General features: G+C 37.1%; 1 protein-coding gene across 5 annotated transcripts in view; it reads right to left on the reverse strand.

The window, feature by feature from the left end:
* The window catches only part of HMCN1 (hemicentin 1), a 467,709-nt gene that overhangs the window by 229,942 nt on the left and 216,531 nt on the right, over positions 1–21,236 (reverse strand). For all 5 annotated transcript variants that reach the window (XM_026509232.4, XM_044387879.3, XM_044387878.3 and 2 more), the window contains exons 12-15: positions 15,859–16,000; positions 14,583–14,710; positions 11,793–11,906; positions 6,620–6,778 (exon numbers count right to left, since the gene is read on the reverse strand). In XM_026509232.4, the coding sequence (XP_026365017.3) occupies positions 6,620–6,778; positions 11,793–11,906; positions 14,583–14,710; positions 15,859–16,000 (543 nt within the window). The remainder of the gene's footprint in view (positions 1–6,619; positions 6,779–11,792; positions 11,907–14,582; positions 14,711–15,858; positions 16,001–21,236) is intronic.

Here is a 21,236-nt window from a genome sequence, read left to right on the forward strand (position 1 = left end):
AAAAAGGTCATTGGGATAGTGCATAGGCACATTAAGTGTAAACTTCATTGTTAAACCGTCAACAGATTGAATCTGAATCAAGGTATTGTTCACATAATATTGTAAGTTTACCCTTTAAGTATCCCTGGCTGCCACTGAAATAGCAGATATTTCTTTTTTGCTTTATAAATGAATAGAGGCACAAAGAAGTTCAACTACTTCCTTAAAGTGATAAATGATGAAGGGTATGGAATTTAAGAGTGGGAATTTAAATCAAGATTACTTTAAATAAGAGAATCTTTCATTTTAGAAATTTGCTTTCAATTTTAGTTTGTCATACTGCTCAAATCTTTGAACTTTCTTATAAATAAATTTGCCTTGTAATGAAACACTTTTTATGCTTTCCAAAACTTAACTCCTTTTGGTCAAAATTTTTAAGAACTTAATTTAAACTGAACTCATTCTTTAGTCGATCACTGTATAACCAGCTAACAGTATTTAATCCTAAATTATATCCTTGTTCTAGATCACATTCTTGCTTCTCAATACCTTTCACTTTTTTTATACATTTTTGAGTTAAAGGAATTTGAGAATCAATAATAAAATTAAGTAACAGAATATAGTTTCTGATAAAGAATGAGAGCTTAATATCTTAGAGTTAAAATCTGTTTCAGAAATTATAAAATTATAGATCAAAGGCTATAGTTATCCACATAATTTAAGTAAACAGAAGCCATGAGGAAGAATCAGAAATGTGTCATTGGCACAACTTGGAAAACACAGGAAGGGAATATAGGAGAAAGCTGCCAGCAAGCCCAAATAGATGAGGCTGCCAATATGTCTATCCCCTAGAACTTACAGGTAATAATTTATGAGATAGTATACAAAGAGAAATATATAGGATGCTATTGGAGGTAATTCATGAAACCTGTTCATGTAGGATTCTTTTTTTTTTATTTAATTAATTTATTTGAGAGAGAAAGAGAGACAGAGCATGTGTGGGAGTGGGGGTCAGGGGAGGAGCAGAGGGAGAGGGACAAGAAGACTCAGGCTGAGTGTGGGGCTCGATTTCACAACCCCAAGATCATGACCTGAGCCAAAATCAAGAGGTGGTCTCTTAACAAACTGAGCAACCCAGGTGCTTCTGCTCATGTAGGATTCTAAGAGGAGCCAAGAGAGGGCTCCTTCATAATCTCAAAGTTAAATATTGCTTAGAAATTCAACTATCACTTACAAAACCAAGGACTGTTGTTAAGTGCTTTCCATTAATTTTCTCATTTAATCTTCACAATATCCCCATGGGGTAAGACTATCATTACTCCAATTTTACAGATGAAGAAACTGAGACAAGATAGTTAATTTTGCTATGTGTCACATGGAATTGATGTGTGGAGGTAGGATTGAACACTAGATTGATCCTGGTAATAATTCTTTGTCATTTTATGAGTTTCCCCTTTTCTATAGGTTCTTACAACTGCTCAAAGTCAAGTTGTTTAGCAGGCTAATAAAAATGGGTGCGGAGATCACTTCTTTCCTTCTCATTGGGAATTCTGGGACTCGCATGTACAGTTGTCTCCCGGGCAGCCTTAGCGCTTTATTAGCCTGGGCTAAAAGACATCCTCTAACTTTGCAGCCTCATCTCCCATTATTCCCCTACAGAAATCTTATTCTCTGGACAATCTGAACTCTTCACTCTTCTCCAAACAAGGATTGACCATTTTCATATCAGTACCACGGTGTTACTGCCATCCCTTTCAAATGCAATGTTGGCTGTTGATCTCTGGCTATTGAAATATTGACAACTCTTTAATCCACTTCAAAAGGTCCTTCCTCAATGCCATCTCTCATCCTCTCAGAAGACATGATTTCTTCCCTCTGAACTCACTCTGTATCACTCATGGCAATGGCTACATCCTGCCTTTTATTAGACTGTTTGATTTTCCCTAGAGAGTTCATGTTTGCAACCATATTTTATCTTTTATAGCAACTAACATAGTACTTTGTGCATTATTCAAGGCTGCTAGATATCTGTGAATGATTGAATCAATATTAAAACACTTCCACAACAATCTAGTGTGTGTATTTGCATATGTGTGTAAGTGTATGATGATGATAATAACCCATACATTTGAACTTGCACTTTTTGAAAAAACATGGCAATTTCAGAAGCCCTATTGTTTGTTTACTGAACCTAAATAAGATAAAATTAAGTTAAACCCACAATTGAGTAACATGTTTTTAAAAAGAAGTAGTGTGGCTGTGTTTAGATTTCTCTTAATCCACCTATGGGAATTTGGCTTATAAAAATAATAGGCAAAATAAGTGTATTTAGAAAATAATTTATAAAGCAGCTCATTGTTTGCCTATCTTAGGTGTAAAGGACTAGTTACTTTTCTCTACAGTGATAGTTATCATTTATTCCAGAGCCAGGTGCTTTTCTGAAAAAATAGACATTAAGTATAAAAGTCTCAGGATGTATTAGGTACAGCGTGAAAATAGGGCAGAAAATAAATTCGAGAAGAACAAAAAGATATGCAGAAGCCCGGGATTGACCAAATATTTGGGAGGAACCCTAGCTTACTGACACAACAGAATATAGCCATCAGTGAAAATGGAGACAAATTAGAATTTTCAGAAGTAAGAAAGCCAAGAACAAACTGGACTAAAAAAGGGTAAACAGAGCTCAGGTTGTGCCCATAAAACTCAATTAAGACAGGAGAAGTCATCCATGGTGAAGAAGCTTTGGGAACAGCGTCAGGCACAAGACAAGCAAAAGGGAAGGGAATATACATATAGGTACCAGAAAACAAGGCAAATGAGAGTACCAGGCACTAGGTAAGCAGCCAAGACAGCATCAAGGACAAGCAAACCTCAAAAATGAAGCAACTCTTAACTCAGGCCAAGAAACCTTTTAAATACTTCCTACTTCTGAGAGTGGCCAATTCGGACTCCAAGTGAATTACATTGGGTGGATGGTAAACAGATTAACAGGACCAGGGAAGGGGCAGCAGTGATCGTAGTACAAAGCATGGGACTTGTACAGGGGAGGCTGTGTTGCTTAGAGACTTTACAGTCCATTAGGTGGTTTCGAATGGCAGTTCCATTATTTCTTACTCTGTAAAATTGGAAAATTATTTTGCCTCCCCTAGTCTAAAATCTCTCCATGAACAAAAAGGAGGTAATAATATTTCCTATCTCATGTTGTTAAAAGAGGTAGTCTTTATTAATCACATAGCATGTAGTAATCACCTAAATATTAACTATCATTGGCTATAAATATTGTTGAGTTAATTTATTAAATCTTCGCTCCAAAATTTACTATATCTATTATTAATTTCAGTTTCAGCTTCTGCATACAGTCTGTCAGGATTATGATGGACTCACTGGGATCCCCTAAATATTTGTGTGCAAACCCCTTGAGAACTGCAGAATTAACACATGGTATGGCTTTGCTGTCACTGACAGAGATGGCGGTGTACATACATCACTTTGAAAATAAAAAAATTACAAACAGATTGACCATGTTGCTCTAAAAGCTCTTCCATAAAATTATTCTAATTCCTTTAGTGATAATTAAATATATATCCACTAAGTCAACTCTTGCATTATGTTAGTCAAACAGAGATTTTCTTTCCTAAAATGGCTGAACACACTGTTTTGCTTCTACCAAACCACAAAACACAAAACCACGGACTCAAATCCTGAGTGGTGTGGAATATTGCAAATAAAATCACTGCCAGGCCCACTTTCTGTTTGATGTAGCCAATCTTCTCTTCCAAATGACTTCACAATTCACTACCTCTTTTTAAAAGAGGATGAAAAGCACTGGTAACTTTCCCTGCTGACCTGAAATGTCCATAACTCAGAGCCATGATAATGAGAAACAGCAAAGAGGAGACACACTACAAGAAGCTATAACTAAAAATAATATTGAACAGCTTTTTTATTATTGTTTTTTCAATCTAGTATTGGTGTAAGGTAACAGGCCCACAAAAACAATCTGAATGCCCAACAGCTACATGATAGGAATAAAGGCATGTTTTTTTTTTTTTTTAAGTCATAAGCTACTTAAATTTATGCCCAATAGTTTTGGAATGCAAATGAATAATTTTATGCACTACTACTAAAAGCAGCACTTGAATTGTCTCAGGCCCTTTTAAAAAAAATCAACTTGAAACAGTGACTTTCATATTAAAAGACCAAGGCTTAATCTTTAATAGTATGCCATTATTATATATGCATTTTGATATGATTTTTCAGGACTCAAAGAATCAAAATGACAATTCAATTTGTGAAGTTCATGTATTTGATACATGTGCCATTAAGCAGCTTCGGAGGGACAGCAGGAACCACTGACATGCTGAATGCTACTGGGTGGGTGATGATGTCTCATTTCATCTTTACAACCAACTTATCAGGAAGGTACTATTAAAAGTCAGGCAGACCCAGTCTCTCTCCAAAGCCTATTCCCTTAACCGTTACATAAATTCTGAGGAAAATTTTGGTTTTTTTGCTTGTTTGCTTTTAAACCTAATAGTGACAACCACAACCAGCACTGCAACTGTGATTTGCACGGGCCTTGGAAGTTACACCCTGTATCTGCTGGGATGTATAACCATAGTTTTATGTGGACAGACAAGGTCTAACCAAACTGTGAGTTAAGGTACTCAGAATTCTAATGGTGAATAAGGAGATCGTTAAGGCATTAACAGATGCATGCATGGCACTAATGTTAGTATTAAGTTATTTGGCAACTTAATGATCAAGGTTACAGTAAGGAAACAACTGAGTTTATGTTAATGGCTCCATCAGCACGATGACTGGGATAAAAGTTGAGAGAGCCGTTGTTTTAGAAAAGGTCATAGAGAGTGAAGATCTTGAATAGGAGTGACAATAAAACAAAATTCAGTTCAAGAAATGAAGGATAAATACAAAACATTTGTTAGGACGTTTCCTATTCCAATGCAGGTCATTCCACGACAGACAGCCCTAACCTTTACATGGTTTTTCACTAGTCAAAAGTCCAGAAGCTAAAAAGATTATCGAGAAGGCAGTAAATAAGTGAAGAAATGTGTGTGCTGTTTAGATTTTCTACAGTCTTGGAGAGGGGTGAAGGTGTCATTCCGCTTTTACTGGGAACAATTACTCAGGCTAATTCATTCTTCCTCTAGAGCGAGACAACTTCTAGAAGAATGTTGGGTAAATTATCTGGGCAGGAAAGAGGGAGAAGCAGAGCTAGAAAATGTTGGGAATTTGAAACACTGTACTTGTATATTTCTTAGAAACAAGAATTCTGTATCAAGTGATCCTCTTCATTTGGGCCTTACTTTTCTAAAATGTTTCCTTGTGTTTTAACTCTGCCGGTAGATTCAGGTGTCCTCCACCCAAAGATTCCAATCTTATTTCCAAGGCACTTCTCTTAATAACCTCAGAGTTTAGTCATGGTCAAACACATTTTGCTGTGCCCTAGTCAGATTCTACTGTGGTCTTTGTGGCCATTTCCAGTTTTGTTGATTCTACCCCAAGGGCATAATCACCAAGAATGCAGTGTTCAGACAGCCCAGGGGCAAGGGGATCAAAAAAGATCCCAGGAGGGAAAAAATTAGTTTATACGAAACAAAATATTAAACTTAGAGGGCCTTTATATTCATTTAAAGAATTAAGAGAACTAAAATGTTTCGTATTACTTTATTCCAAAAAAATACGCATTTTCTTTATAGTTCCTGACTTTTGTTTAAAAAAAAAAAAACAGCTGAGGCATGAAAATCATCATACATAAATGAAAATGCAATTTAACAAAATGTCATATTTTATAAGTTTAACTGATGTAAACGTTTGAATTATCTGTTAAAATTAAGCTGCCAGATTCCTTTTCATACAAAGCAAGCTCTGTTTTATTTCATGTGTTACCACACTGTGTAGAAAAATAATTTTTTTTTCAAGAAACATGAGATGGAGAGACAAAGAAGAAGGGCGAACCAAACTTCTTGAGTAATCTGACGATAGTTGTAATGCACACACTGTATCCTTCACTTTGTGACTGACATTTATTTGTAGTTAGTACTTTATTTTATACACTGAGGAGTCATTGCTAGCAAATTTTTTTTTTGTAAAAGCAAAAGCAGAATCTGCTACCTTTGCTATCATCAACATCTCCAAATTATGGTCTAGGGCCAAAGTTTAATTTCTGGCCTCCAGATGTTAATACTTAGGAATTCTGTGTCATCCAACTCCCATTAGGAAAATGTTTGGTGACAGATGATATACCAATGAAGCCTACAGTCTCTGACGTCAGATAACTTGGGTTCAAATATTCACGCTTGGTCCCCTCATAGATCTGTGATCCTGGTCAAGTTACTTAGCTTTGTTATACCTCCATTTCCTTATCTATCTAATGCAGACAATTATAATATCTTCCTCTTAGGATTGCTATGAGGGTTTAATGGGATAATGCATACAGAAGTTCTTACACACTGCATGGCACATAGAAAGCACTTGGTAAATACTTACTACCATTATTATATTAATCATCTGAAATGCTAACTCTAATTTGTCCATTCTGACAAATATTTATATTCAATCATTTCAGAGTTCTTAGCTTGGAAAACACAAACGTGTCTATCAGAGCTGGGATGCTTACAGCCAACATCCAGAGTTATCTTGCCCGCAGCTCTTCCAGCATCATTGACAGCTACACACATATAATCACCAGCATCCAGGTCTTGAGTTTCTTGAATCTTCAAAAGCCCCAAGAGAGGGTCAATAATGAGGAATGTTGAGGGCCTCAGCTCAAGATCCCCTAGGTCAAAACAAAAGGAGAACATTAAACACTAAAGTATTTACATAGTTTACTTTGGTATTGGTTTGATTTCAAAACTGCTGAAGAAAACAGGACTGTGAAGTTTTTAAAATACAACATAGACACTTAAACAATGTTTATGCAAAGAAAGAATGAAGTGTTTCTTGGCACTAAGCTGATTTATTAGTCTGTATAATTCTATGAGCTGACCTAGAGCCAAAAATCTGGCCCCAAATATTTTCTACTGTACATGTACTTAAATAAGAATGAACTCTTCAAAGATGCACCGGGGGGCTGGGAAAGGATGGCAGCTGCCACAGTGGCTGTGTTAGGTAAGAAGAGAATGGGAAGACGAAAGTTGGAAAAAGGTTTCTACCCTCTATGACAGGATGAATTTCAGTTATCCAGGAAGTGTTTAGGAGACTATGGTGTTCTTAGTTTGGGCAATGACCAGTGTTTTGATTTGCTGAATGCTATAAGTTAGATGGTATCTTGGGAGAGGTATAGGCTACCTGAGAGGCTTCTGAGGATGTCTGGTGAAGAAGCAATCACAGCTATCCAGACAGGGTAGGGAAGAGCTTGCTGGTAGAAGAGGAAAAATGGAAGAGAAATTTCTTACAATGGCCAGAGAGAACTGTCTTATATAAATCTCCCAAGATACCTCTACTAAATCTGTATTACTCATTCAAATCCTTTAAGTTGAAGTTATGAGCTTCTGGAAGAGGCAGGCAAGGAATAAATGTGTGGAGGATGAAACTATGACCTCAGTGTGAGGCTAGAATGGTACCAGCGAAAAATTAGTGATGTCTGAGTTACCTTTGTATGCGGTGTGTCCCTGAAGCACCTCAAAACCCCTGAGAACCATTTCTCTCTGAAGACAGGCAATGCCTCAACTAATCTGTAAGGTAAGCTTCATAACTCTCCTTTGTTTCTCCTCCTTCAGAGTGACGCCTCTCTTAAGAATGAAACTAACCAGGATGACCAATTTCATAAAAAAAAAAAAAAAAAACACAACCAGTACCGGATGTTTAATGCTTGCTGTCCATAGCTTTTTTGTAAAGGGTGATATCAAGCTTTTTGTGGGGTCCTAAAATCTTCCTGGAGGTTTGAAGGCCACTGCTCTCAGGGGTTCATAGCATGCCCAGATGTCAAGTCTTAAAAAAATTGCTCTCCAAAATGTCACATATTAGCCTAGCCATGTGCCCTGAAGACCACAGTAGTAATTCTCTTAGCTTCTCACAAAAAAAAAAAGAAAGAAAGAAAGAAACAGAGAGAGAACTCCAGACATAGTAATTCTCTAGCAAACTATAAAAATCACCAATCAACAGACTCAGGGCAACAAACAGACAATTCTCTTTTCGTTTTTATAATTTTGGGAGCAGAAGGGGTCAAAGGAGCCATAAATTTGAAAACAAAACAACAAAAAAATTACATTAGCAACCGTCAGTGCCAAAAATAAAGTATTTTTCAGTATTCCAATATTTAAAACCCAAATCATCCTTTTAAGCTTGCTACTACATACCACGCGAGAATAAGAGAAGCAACCAAAGCTGTGTCTATGTGCCTCTGGGAAATTTTCATAAATAAAAGCAGATGATGTTGACATAAACTTTCCTCCCACTAAGGGAGAATGCGATGTGACCTAGCTGTTCATCAAGTATTAGAATGTTTGGACTAAAATGCATTTAGAATTTTGGAATTTATTTCTCTCCTATTTCTTTTGTGTATGTCAAAGGACACAAGAGGATAAAAATCAAGACTTTTAGCTAGTAGCTTTTTTCAAAATAAAAATGTTTAAAGAATAGCAGTAATGAAACAAAATATAAATTGGAAAACACTGGTTTCGTCAAGTTTGCATTCTGATCACATTTTGATAATCTCTCCTTTCTTCATTTCTACTGAAAAATTAGTCATCAAATTACTGAGAAGCCATAGAGAAGTATACAACTTTGAGATGGAAATGAAATAGGGATTACTTAGTTTTAATATTAGATAAGATAAAAAGAATGGTATAAATAGTAAAATATACAGACTTTCCTGACAATCTATGCTAGGATTTAACAATCATAACCACGGAAGAAGGTTCTCTTTATGCTTTAGTTTAAATTCAATTCTGGTCTCTGTGGATGTAAGATGAACAAACAGAGAGATCATTATCCCTGGCATGATCCTTTCAAATAGCTGATGGTAATTAGTGGTTCACAAAAATGTTTGTCTCAAGACCCTTTTATACTCTTAGAAATTATGGAGACTTAAATGAGGTTTTGTTTATATAAACTATATTTATTTGTATTTAGCATTTTAGAAATGAAACTGAAAAAATTTTAAATGTATGCATTTATTTTATAACAAATTCATGACATTTTAACATAATGAACATATTTTATGAGAAAATAATTGTATTTCCAAAAACAAGAGAAATGTAGTGAGAAGAGTGGTGTTTCACATTTTTGCAAATTTCTAGAATGTCTAGCTTAATAGGAGACAGCTGAGTGCTCATCTTTGGTTCTGCATTATGTAGCCTCCAAAAATTCCACTATACACTCATGAGACAATGAATGTGAAAAAGACAAATAATATCTTAGTATAATTAGGAAAATAATTTTGATCTCCTTGATTCCATGAAAAGAATTATGGGGAACCGCCAGGGATTCCTAACTACATTTTAAGAAACACCAATCTAAATTTAAAAATCCAATTTCTTGTTTTACCAGAAATATCCTTTATGCAACCTTTTAATAGTGTCCTTGATTCTTTTTTGAACCCACTGTATGTTGCTTATTTCTAAAAGTGAAAAATCCAAAATTTTGATGGGTATTTGTACTTCTGGAATTCCTTTTCTCTGATGGTCTGAATGGAATACAATTTATTAATGGATAGTGGCTGCCTGGGGTTTGGAGCAAAGGAAATGAGGAACTGTTGTTTAAATTCACAAGATGAATAAGTTCTAGAGATCTGCTGTGCAATAAAATGCCTATAGTTAACAATACTGTATTGTACACTTAAACATTTGTTAAGAATATAGATTCCATGTGTTCTTATAATCATATCAATCACCGCCTACTTCATTCAGTCAGAATTGCTAAAAAAAAAAAAAAGGGGGGTATGAGGAAAAAGTTATTCTTCTGGTTAAGGTGAGGTCTCTTCTTCACCCCTTGGTTTCCATGGGTAGAATTTTCATAACCTTCCTATTGTCTCATCCTTAGCAGAGGTGGAAAAGGAAAGCCCAGCTGCCTCTTCCCCCTTTCTTTCGGGAGCCAATCTGCACGTAGAAGAAATTATCCTCTAGTTTTGTTCTTGATGATCCAGACTCTGCATATGCAATAAATTGCTTGCCTGGGATAGGTAGGATGGTAGGTTGGCCTGACTGTGGGGTTTATGACTGTTCTGCATATTGTTGATGAACATTGGAGCATGTCCTCCAATACCATCTGTAGGTGTTTAATGCCTACATTCTAGCTCTGTTGCTTCATAACTTGGACAGAGAAATGGAATATTATTTACTGGGCCTGTTGAATTGCAACATCTATGTTTGAGAGAACTAATAGGTAGTCAATTCTAGAATCTTCCATATGGTGGCTACATGGCTCCCTAACTCCTCCTTAACTTCCAAGCCATTATGGAACCCAGGCCAACATGAAGACTACATTTAATTCAGAAAAGCAGCCTCAATTTCAGAAAATAAAAGAATTTCTGTGTGACTCTGCAATCTACAGGCAGAGAAATCAGCAGGTTATATTACTTTCTAAAATTTTTATTTTCAACATAAACTACTGACTTTCTAAAAAAAGAGAAATACTGCTTCTATAACACATTTTTTTCTGGATTTATTTATGATGTGAGTTTGACACTGATTATCTATTTCATTTGTAATTCAAAGATTTAAGTGTTTTAAATAAGTAAAATTAATTTATGTTACCTGAAATAAACCTAATTAAAAAGCAAATTCAGAAACACTTTTCTTATCACAGAAAACATGAAGACTCAAAATCATTTAACATGGAAAACCATGAAAATGGCATTATCTCCTAGCTTTCCTGTTTTTGATTTGTATTATTTAAAAGTGTTTGTTTTCTACATAAAGCCTTTCTTTTTCACCTCATGTTCCCCAAGAGTTTGAACCCGAGGTGAATTCATAATTTTGTGATTATGACATCAACCTGTTGCCATGGGGATGTCTGTGATTTAACAAACAGAATCATAACAATAGTTCTTTGTACTGTTTAGCATTTTTCATCCGAAGATTAAAAAGTATTTTGCAAACAGCATCTCAATAATCCTAGCAACCTCCCTTTTAGAGTGTTTGCGGGAATTTTTCTTGCTCATAGATTGGAAGAACTGAGACAGAAACAGAAGCGGGATGTTTTACACAGATATCTACTGTCAGCATCTGAGCCTGGACCAGGACTCAAGTGTATTCTCACTAAGACAAAGCACAGTAATTACTGTTATTTTATTATAGAATCACAAAGGTGTAATCTTTATGTTACAAATGCAGGCAGATAATCTCCATGCTTGATACAAGCATCTACTATGCATGATGAAGCCAACCACACAACACATTTGCCTTTCATTTACCTGTAAGTTTTAATGTTATGTCTTTTTTCATGACTTTATAGAAAGTGTCCTTGGGGATCTAGAAAACTTTCTAATAGTGACAGCCTTTATCTCTAAGAAAAGTGAACCAAAATGAGGAAGGCCATTTTAAACATTAACAGAGTATTCTTGGACAATTTTCTACAGGAAACAATCCTAAACTAACAAAGAGAATGTTCAGCTGGATTAGCAAAGGCGAACTTTTCCTGCTTTGATTTTCATGGTCCTATAATCCACACCAGATGTCAAATCCTGAAATTCAGAGTTCAGAATTTTGAACTATTGTCTCCAGTGAGATCATAAACACATTTTATGGGGCTGCTAAGTCACACACCAAAACAAAATTTTAACAAATCATCGTATTAAAAGAGAAAACAAAACTAAGTGAACCAGACATGAACATACTTAAGAAATGTACCTTTGAACCATTTAACTTGAGGCGGCGGAATACCAGAGGTTTTACATTCCATAACTGTTGTGTCCCCAAGAGCAACCAAGAACTCACTCTGAACTACGATCAATTTTGGGGCTTCTGAAAAAAACAAACATGCAAATGGTTAATGCCTGGCCCAATGCAACATGCACCTTGTTTATGATTACACTAAATGAATCAGTTTAACAAAATCCACCAGAATTCATGCGCTTGTGGCTTTTTCAATGTTTATAAACAGAAAGAGACTCTTACAATGCAAGTGTAAGATGTGTGTGATGAAAAGATCATTTATTAAGGCCAAATATATATTATGCAAAAATAATTTTGATAAAAGAGTAAAAAAATTTAGGAAATTAACTGAAAGGTCTTTATGAGAAAAAGATACTTAAAGAAAGAAAAATCTTAGAAATCTGAACACATCTTATAGAAATAACAAGGAATACTAAAGGAACACAGAGAAGACTGATAGTAATAAAAATATCAAAAGAGCTATGATGATAAGACTGACTTGGCTAGATTAAGACTTGAGGACAATATAATTACAGCTGAATTTGTTATAGCATTATCTACGTGATTTTAAGAATATTCATGTTTAGGGGCACCAGGGTGGCACAGTCATTAAGCGTCTGCCTTTAGCTCAGGGCGTGATCCCGGCATTACGGGATCGAGCCCCACATCAGGATCCTCTGCTATAAGCCTGCTTCTTCCTCTCCCACTCCCCTGCTTGTGTTCCCTCTCTCGCTGGCTGTTTCTATCTCTGTTAAATAAATAAATAAAATATTTTTTTTAAAAGAATATTCATGTTTAACTACAGAGACAGGTGCAGTCTAAGAGTAAAAGTTGTATCTATAAAAAGTAGAGTCTCCATTCTCTTTTTCCCTTTGATGCTAAATACAAAGATTCTCTGAGTTTCTTTCCTCCCTTGCTTAATGCTTTCATTCACTTATATGTTTTTCTCTGAACTGGGCATGTTAGGACTTTCTAATTTGAATTGAGGTAGTTTTAAACAAACCTAAGAGTTAACTTCTCAAAGATCATGTTAATCCTCTGTTAGAAAACCTCTGGTGATTTTATTTCACAATTCTCTAGTTTGGCTTTCAAAAATCATAAACTGGTGAAGATCTTTCTTTTTTAACTTACCCTCCACAACATTTCCTTTCCTTATCACAAGCTACAAAGCTAAACTGGTAATCCAAGACAGCCCCTACTCTCTCCTATCTTCCTTCTTTTGCAAAAGCGGTTTCCTCGGCCTGAAATGCCCTTTGCCCCAGCTCTTCAAATCCCACTCATTCCTCCAGACTGAGCTGAAATCCTGTCTCCTTTGAGAAATCTTTACAAATTCCCCAGTCAGAATTAATCTTCCTCTCTGCCAACCCTCACTGTGGTACTTGTCTGTCTGCTGTCTTATAATTCTTTATGTATAGCCACTTCCATTATGCAAGCTCTCAAAAAGTAAGGACTTCATAACATATATTTTTTATTTTATATTCCACAATCTGGAGTATTTTTAGATACTCTGGGTGATTAATAAGGTAAATAAGTGGGTCAACTCTTTTGGCTTGTGAATGAACCAAAATGCTTTTCTACAATTCAGAATCTGTTTCCACCCCTCTTTCTGCATTCCCACTGCCTATTTCCTCTTCAGTCTTCCAAACTTACTCGCCATGTGCCCTTCTCATTTCTGTCAATGAGACCACTTCTTTCCACTTCTTTTCAGGCTTTCAGATTCAATATTTATGACACTTTTGCTACCCCCCTCATATGTACACACCAACTACAATTCTCAATTTTTATTTTAGCTTTCTTCCTCTCTTCCACTGCCAGTTTCACTACCTTACTAGGAATGGCAGGGTAGATTGCTAACCATTAATTATTCACAATTTACAAACTAATATTGAGCATGTAATACCCTTGTCCTTTATTTGTTTTAAAAAACAAATTAAAAGGAATGTTCTATTATATCAGAATATATGATTATATTAAAATATAGTAGATTACAGTCATATATTAGAATATATGATAATCATTATATTATGGAATATTATAGAATAATTATCAAGAAATACATCTTCAATAAATGTTTATGTTTGGAAGGGAAAAACTAAAGATGAAAAGTGAAAATAATATGTAGATAGGATAAATGACAGAAATGTTATAAATATTTAATCATAATAGAAATATTACAAAGTTTTGAATATGAGTGAAAAAATATAAAATGGAAGTTGAGGTAAACTAGAAAGGATATAAAATTTATTAATATGTCAGCAAAATAGTGCAAACAACAGAAAAACCATGGAAGGATAGAACTCTGTGGACCATCTGGGACTCTACCACAATCTGTAAGCCTCCTGGACTTCTGTTGACTAATGAAGCTATCTACTCCCTGAACTTTTTTTTTTTTTTTTAAGATTTTATTTATTTATTTGACAGAGACAGAGATAGCCAGCGAGAAAGGGAACACAAACAGGGGGAGTGGGAGAGGAAGAAGCAGGCTCACAGCAGAGGAGCCTGATGTGGGGCTCGATCCCAGAACGCCGGGATCACGCCCTGAGCCGAAGGCAGACGCTTAACTGCTGTGCCACCCAGGGGCCCCTACTCCCTGAACTTTTAACTTAAATTAGTTACAGTATTTCCTTTAATCAATGTATGAAATTAATAATAAATTATAAGACTGGGTAAATTCATTCCTAATATTAATTTTCGGAAAAGTACTTTTAAATTGCTTGATATGATACTCATCCTGTTTTCACTGCCTTTTAAACTGATTATACTTGCCAATGTATCTGAGGGTAGAAGTCTGTTTGTCTGTTCCAGCTGAATTACTTGCCAGGCAACCATAGATCCCTGCATCTTTGGGAACTGCATTTTTGATAAATAAGGTACCTTCTGAGGTCATCCTATACCTATGGATGAAAAGAAAACAAAATTGAAAATACCCTAATAATAGTATGAAGAAACTATAGCATCTTCCTTACAAATATCTTCAAACATTTTAGACTTATATTTTTGGTGCTGGTTGTAGAAATTATTAATGTTGTCATTTTATAAACAGAAATATAGTAGTAGTAGTAGCATTAGTAATAATAGTAATAGTAGTAGGAGTAATAATAATAGTAGCAGTAGTAATAATAATAATAGATCCCATGTATCTAGTACTTACTCTGTGCCAGGGACTGCTCCAGAAATTTTATATAATGTTTTAAATCCTCATAACAACCCAATGAGTTAGATACTATTATTACCTCTGTTGTATGGATAAGCAAAGGGATTATATAACTTGCAGTTAGTAAATGGAAGAAGTAGAAATTGCAACCAGGCAGTCACACTCTGTGTCAATTGCTATGCTAAATGGTTCCTCAAAATGCAAACCTGAGAGAAGCAATACGTCCTGTCACACAGCAAGTCAGTGATGAGTTTAGGAAGAGAATCTGGCTCATAGTTAAGCCTTCCTCCTCCTCAAAACCCAGAGCACTGGAAGTTCAATAGCTGGAAACTTCCTTGTTCGTGTTCCACATGTTCGTTGCACTCTTTGCGCATGAAAGGATTCACTGTGTTTTGAAGTCATCCAGCAGATAAAACACATCTCAATGTAGTACAGCAAAAGTGAATAGGAATTCCAAAGAATGTCTGCACACATTTTAATGAGAGCTACTGTTCTGTCCTTTGCCTCTTCTCTCTCCTGATCCCAGGACCATATTTTATAGATTAGTGAAAATGACACGTTACTTTACCCCACAGAAAGTTTATTATCCTCCTTTCAATTATTCAAGGTAAACCAAGTGTTATGGTGTCATGTTTGTGACACAAAGTATTATGAAGCTCTTAGGCCCAGCAATTAAATTCAAGACTGAAGAACATCAAACTCTATCAATTCATCATTTATTATTTTATGGCCATGTCCTGGCCTATTTAGAAAATCTAAAGTTGTGGATTTTGGTCAAAGCTCCCTTAACGTTAGGGATTTAGTCATATTAGTTTCGTCCAACTTTTAATTGGTTTTTCATCGACACCTCACTCAGTAAAAACAAAGAACATGATACAAACCCAGTACCTGTGTGAACCCATGATAAACATATCGTTAATGGTCCAGGTGATCTTTGGTTTGGGATACCCTGTTGCAGAACACCTGATGGAGACCTCAGATCCTCCTGTGAATGACTGATTCTTAGGCATCACGGTGACTTTGGGTTGTTCTGCAAATAGAAAGAAACATAGATAGTGAAACGGCAATTTAACTTGATGTTAGGAGCTTTCTGTGTTAGCAGATTTGTAGGTTTCCCACCACACCATTACTTTTATTTTATTTTGTACTTCCAAGAGTTTGTTTATAAAAAGTGACAACAAAGGTGCAGTAGGGTTCAGATTTCTTCCCCAAAGCTGAGAGGAGTTGCAGACTCTGCTCTCCAGCTCCCTATGGCCCAGGTTGCACAAGACTGGGAGTCTTGGTCCCTCCAGAGCCCCTCTTTTCCATGAGAGCCTGATGCAGTCTGCGGCTGGGACCCTAGAGCCTGCCTCTACCCTGCAAGTTCAGGGGGAAGGCCTTACTTCTGGCCATTTGCCCTGAGACCTTGCAGCTCAGGCCAGCCCTGTCAGCCCATCTGAGCCCCAGGTCTACTCCTACTTCCAGAACCTGGACGGATGAGAGTGGATGAGGCTCTGCCCTCAGGGCTTGCGAAGGGTCTGGCTAACTCTACTCTGGGGGACATCAGGGGACTGGATCTGAGGCCAGTGCCAGGAAGGACCTGAATGAAAGCCAAGGGAGCTACAGAAGCAAGACACAGTGATATTTGGCAGCTGGGGCAGGGGAATGGGAAAAGGGGATTCCTTTGCCCATTCTCTAGCCAGGTCCTGCCTCCCAGACATCCAGCCCCCCAGTCCTGCTCTGCCCCATGGCCTTGATTACTAGACTGTCCTTGCAGTAACTCCATTCTCCTGGGGCATCTTGGACATGTGGAAGAAGGTGGTCCTCACAGCCTGAGGACATCAGTCATGGTGAGGCCACCAGATGGCATCCAGCATCTCCACCTTGAATGTTCCTAAGAGGAAGAGCTCCCTTTTGGGGTCATAGAAAGAGAAGAAGGTGGGATACACCACAGAAATGATGGGCACCTAGACTTGAACTGCCAGGTAAAAGGCATCTTTCCTTAAAGGTAGCAGGTCCCCATTGTCCTTCTGCATGTGCTCAGGGTAGATCCACATTTTGAGGTTCTTCCTTACCATGTGCTGGCCCATGTCAGACATCCAGTCATGGTTTGTCCTGGAGCACTGCCAGTTGATAAAGATGTCCCTGAGACACAAGATCAGGTCTATAGGCCCCATGAAGAGAACCCTGCTTGGTGACCTACACATAGCACTTGCAGAGAGCCTCCAAGTGGCCCATCATGTTCAGGACATGTTGGTGGTTAGAAATGATGACACAAGGATGGCTCATTTCCAGCTTCTGGTGGCCCTCTGTCTCAAAGTGAAGGCCCTATATGGACTTGAAGAACTGGACAAACCAACCGACGATATTCATGTTCTCCACCATCTGAGTGTTCTGCTGCAATAGGCCGTAGTGGAGAATGAAGCAGAGCACTCAGTACAAGGTGATCTTGGCTTAGAACTTGGCCATGCAGCTCAGCTGTATGAGCAGTAGCACGGTGGTCAGTCATGGCAAGAGCTCCATGGCCAGGGCAGCACTAGGACCACATACCTGCAGCAGCACCCTGGTAGACCCAATTGTGCTGGCCTCAAGTCCCCTCCCAGACTCTGGCCCAGAAAGAGCTCTTTAGATGACCCTTATCAGGGATCTAGCCCAATCAGTACAGGGAAGGAACCAAAGGAATTTTATTTATTTATTTATTTATTTATTTATTTATTAGCATTTTGTTTTTATTTATTTATTTTAACTTAAATTCAATTAATTGCATATAGTATATTATTAGTTTCAGAGGTAGAGTTCAGTGATTCATCAGTCTTGTATAACACCCAGTGCTCATTACATCCTGTGCCCTTCTTAATGTCCATCACCCAGTTACCCCATTCCCCACCCCAGTCCCCTCCAGCAACCCTCAGTTTATTTCCTATGATTAAGAGTTTCTTCTGGTTTTTTCTCTATGATTTCATCTTGTTTTATTTTTCCTTCCCTTCCCCTATGCTCCCCTGTTTTGTTTCTTCAATTCCACATATGAGTGATATTATATGATAGTTGTCTTTTTCTGATTGACTTATTTCACATAGCATCATGCTGTCTAGTTCTATCCATGTTGCTGCAAATGGCAAGATTTCATTTTTTGATGGCTGAGTAATATTCCATTGTATATATATACCACATCTTCTCTATCCATCTAAGTAATATTCCAGTCTCTGTGTGTGTGTGTGTGTGTGTGTGTGTGTGTGTACATTTATCCATCCGTTGATGGACATGTGAGCTTTTTCCATAGTTTGGCTATTATGGACATTGCTGCTATAAACATTGGGGTGCAGGTGCCCCTTCAGATCACCACATTTGTATCATTGGGGTAAATACCCAGTAGTGCAATTGCTGGGTCATAGGGTAGCTCTACTTTCAACTTTTTGAGGAACCTCCATACTGCATTCCAGAGTGGCTGCAGCAGCTTGCATTCCCACCAACAGTGTAGGAGGGTTCCCCTTTCTCTGTATCCTCGCCAACATCTGTCATTTCCTGACTTGTTAATTTTAGCCATTCTGACTGGTGTCAGGTGGTATCTCATTGTGGTTTTGATTTGTATTTTCCTGATGTCAAGTGATGTGGAGCATTTTTTCATGTGTCTGTTGGCCATTGGTATGTCTTCTTTGGAGAAACATCTGTTCATGTCTTCTGCCCATTTCTTGATTGGATTATTTGTTCTTTGGGTGTTGAATTTGATAAGTTCTTTATAGATTTTGGATACTAGCCCTTTATCAGATATGTCATTTGCAAATATCTTCTCCCACTCTGTCGGTTGTCTTTTGGTTCTGTTGACTGTTTCCTTTGCTGTGCAAAATATTTTTATCTCGATGAAGTCCCAATAGTTCATTTTTGCCTTTGTTTCCCTTGCCTTTGGAGACGTGTCTAGCAAGAAGTCACTGCAGCTGAGATCACAGAGGTTGCTGCCTTTCTTCTTCTCTAGGATTTTGATGGATTCCCGTCTCACATTTAGGCCTTTCATCCATTTTGAGACTATTTTTGTGTATGGTGTAAGAAGATGGTCCACTTTCATCCTTCTGCATGTGGCTGTCCAATTCTCCCAACACTATTTGTTGAAGCGACTGTCTTTTTTCCATTGGATATTCTTTCCTGCTTTGTTGAAGATTAATTGACCATAGAGTTGAGGGTCCATTTCTGAGTTCTCTATTCTGTTCCACTGGTCTATGTGTCTGTTTTTGTGCCAGTACCATACTGTCTTGATGACCACAGCTTTCTAATAGAGCTTGAAGTCTGGAATTGTGATGCCACCAGCTTTGGTTTTCTTTGGATCCAAAGGAATTTTAAAGCAAGGGAAGTAACTCCTCTTTGAGAGTAAAATGAATTTGACTCCAATGTCATGTTTCTGTGCTCCCCTGGTTACCAGGTGACCCTTTCCTACTTTGCTCCCACCAACTGACCATTGGCTTCTGTCTGCTAAACTGGAACTTCTGTATAAACCTGTTTTCTGGAAAAGTCTCTAGATAGAGCCTTTTTCATCTCTCTATATAGTGAACACAGGTGTGGAGCCGCAACTTGTCCTGACTGCTTCCTGCTTTGTTTGAACTGCTCTTTCTTTCTTTTTCTTTCTTTCTTTCTTTCTCTTTCTTTCTTTCTTTCTTTCTTTCTTTCTTTCTTTCTTTCTTTCTTAGATTATAAATCTGTTGAGGTAAAGACAATGTCTTTCACATTATTCCACATTCCATTATTTCCTACAGTACTTAACATCCCTTGCATGTTATACAGTGACTTGTAAATAATAGACACTTAAAACTATTGATGGAATATAGTCCATTCCTAAACTGTAACTTGGCTCTAAGAATTTTTATGCCTGATACCACTCAAGGTATTGCTATATTGATCATTTGTCTCAGCCCGTGGATTCACAGGACACAACAGGAAATATCAATTATTCAAAATTCCTATTGCATGCATTCCACTTCTATGGCAAAAAAAATAGACTTTTGAAAATGAAATATTAAATCAGGAAGTTATTGTCAAAAAGGATACAAAAATTCCTTGGGGTAACTGGAATGTTGATATATCTGGTCTTATCAATTCCACATTTTACATCTAGATTACTACAGAGTAAGAATAAATCCTCAAAGAAAGTACCATCAAAGAAATAATTTTCTTAGTGTAAATATTTCCCACTCAAAAAGAAATGAAAATAAATTCACTTCCACAGTGTTTGAAATAGATTAACAAAAATAAATAAATTTAATAACATGTGCTTTTGCACAATGATGATGTTCCAGGCTCAGTGCTAACCTGTAGGGATACAATGATGAGCCAAACAGACATAGTATCAACATTCCATCTAACTGGGTTTTTAATATAAATGAAATCCAGGAATTCAGTTAGTTAGATTTGTATATATTTATGATATATCTTTACTATGTTAGTCTGCAAATTGTGGCTTAATTTCCCTATGAAAAATTAGTCTGAGGAATCCTGACACATTTGAAGGAGATACAAGTGGTACTGCTGGACTGGGCAGCTACACAACTGAACAAAACTAATTAGTGCCTAATTGCTAGCAGCTTACGATCACCTCCCCTTTTTTCCTGTTTACATTGTGTTTTTCAAATTATGATTGTCTTTGAAGTTAATGTTTAAAGGGTTTTCCTGCCTGTGGACTTGGTTGATAGTCTCATTATTCCATGGATTCTTCTTGGTGAACATAGGGCTACAGAAATGTAGGGGGTCAAGGGCAGACTGGCCATGGACAACAAGTTCAAACTGTGATTGCATCTGGAGTCCATCAATTCTGAAATGCCAGAGGACTACATATGCTGTGGGAGTGGTGCAGATAATCTTCAAGGGATGAGGAAAAAAGGAACGCTTTTTCTCTTTGGAATTTATTGAATACCCACATTTATTCAGTCCCACTCTCTAAAAATAAAATGTTTCTTATGTCTAGATCATTTTGACCTAGGATTGCTGCAAAGATTCAGCAGTTCTTGGGATTTTTTTGTCTAAACATGGTACCTTCCAATGAAGTCGGACTGAACTGGCCTGGCATCGTGCCCAGCAAGAATTCCACTGGTAGGCTCGGTAGTTTATGTATCAATGTAAAAATAAATGTCAGTTACTCAAACCAGGATGCAGAGAGTTAAGAGGTCATTTCTCAAATAAAGCCTGGATATAGGGTGCTGCTCAGGGTCATGAAATCAGTCTGTGTGCATACACACAGATGGGATGACATCATCTCACAGAAGGTGAGAAATCTGCCATTGTTCTGGAAAGAATATTTCCGCTGA

The sequence above is a fragment of the Ursus arctos genome, unplaced genomic scaffold (genome assembly GCF_023065955.2).
Source record: "Ursus arctos isolate Adak ecotype North America unplaced genomic scaffold, UrsArc2.0 scaffold_2, whole genome shotgun sequence".
NCBI classification, from domain to species: domain Eukaryota; kingdom Metazoa; phylum Chordata; class Mammalia; order Carnivora; family Ursidae; genus Ursus; species Ursus arctos.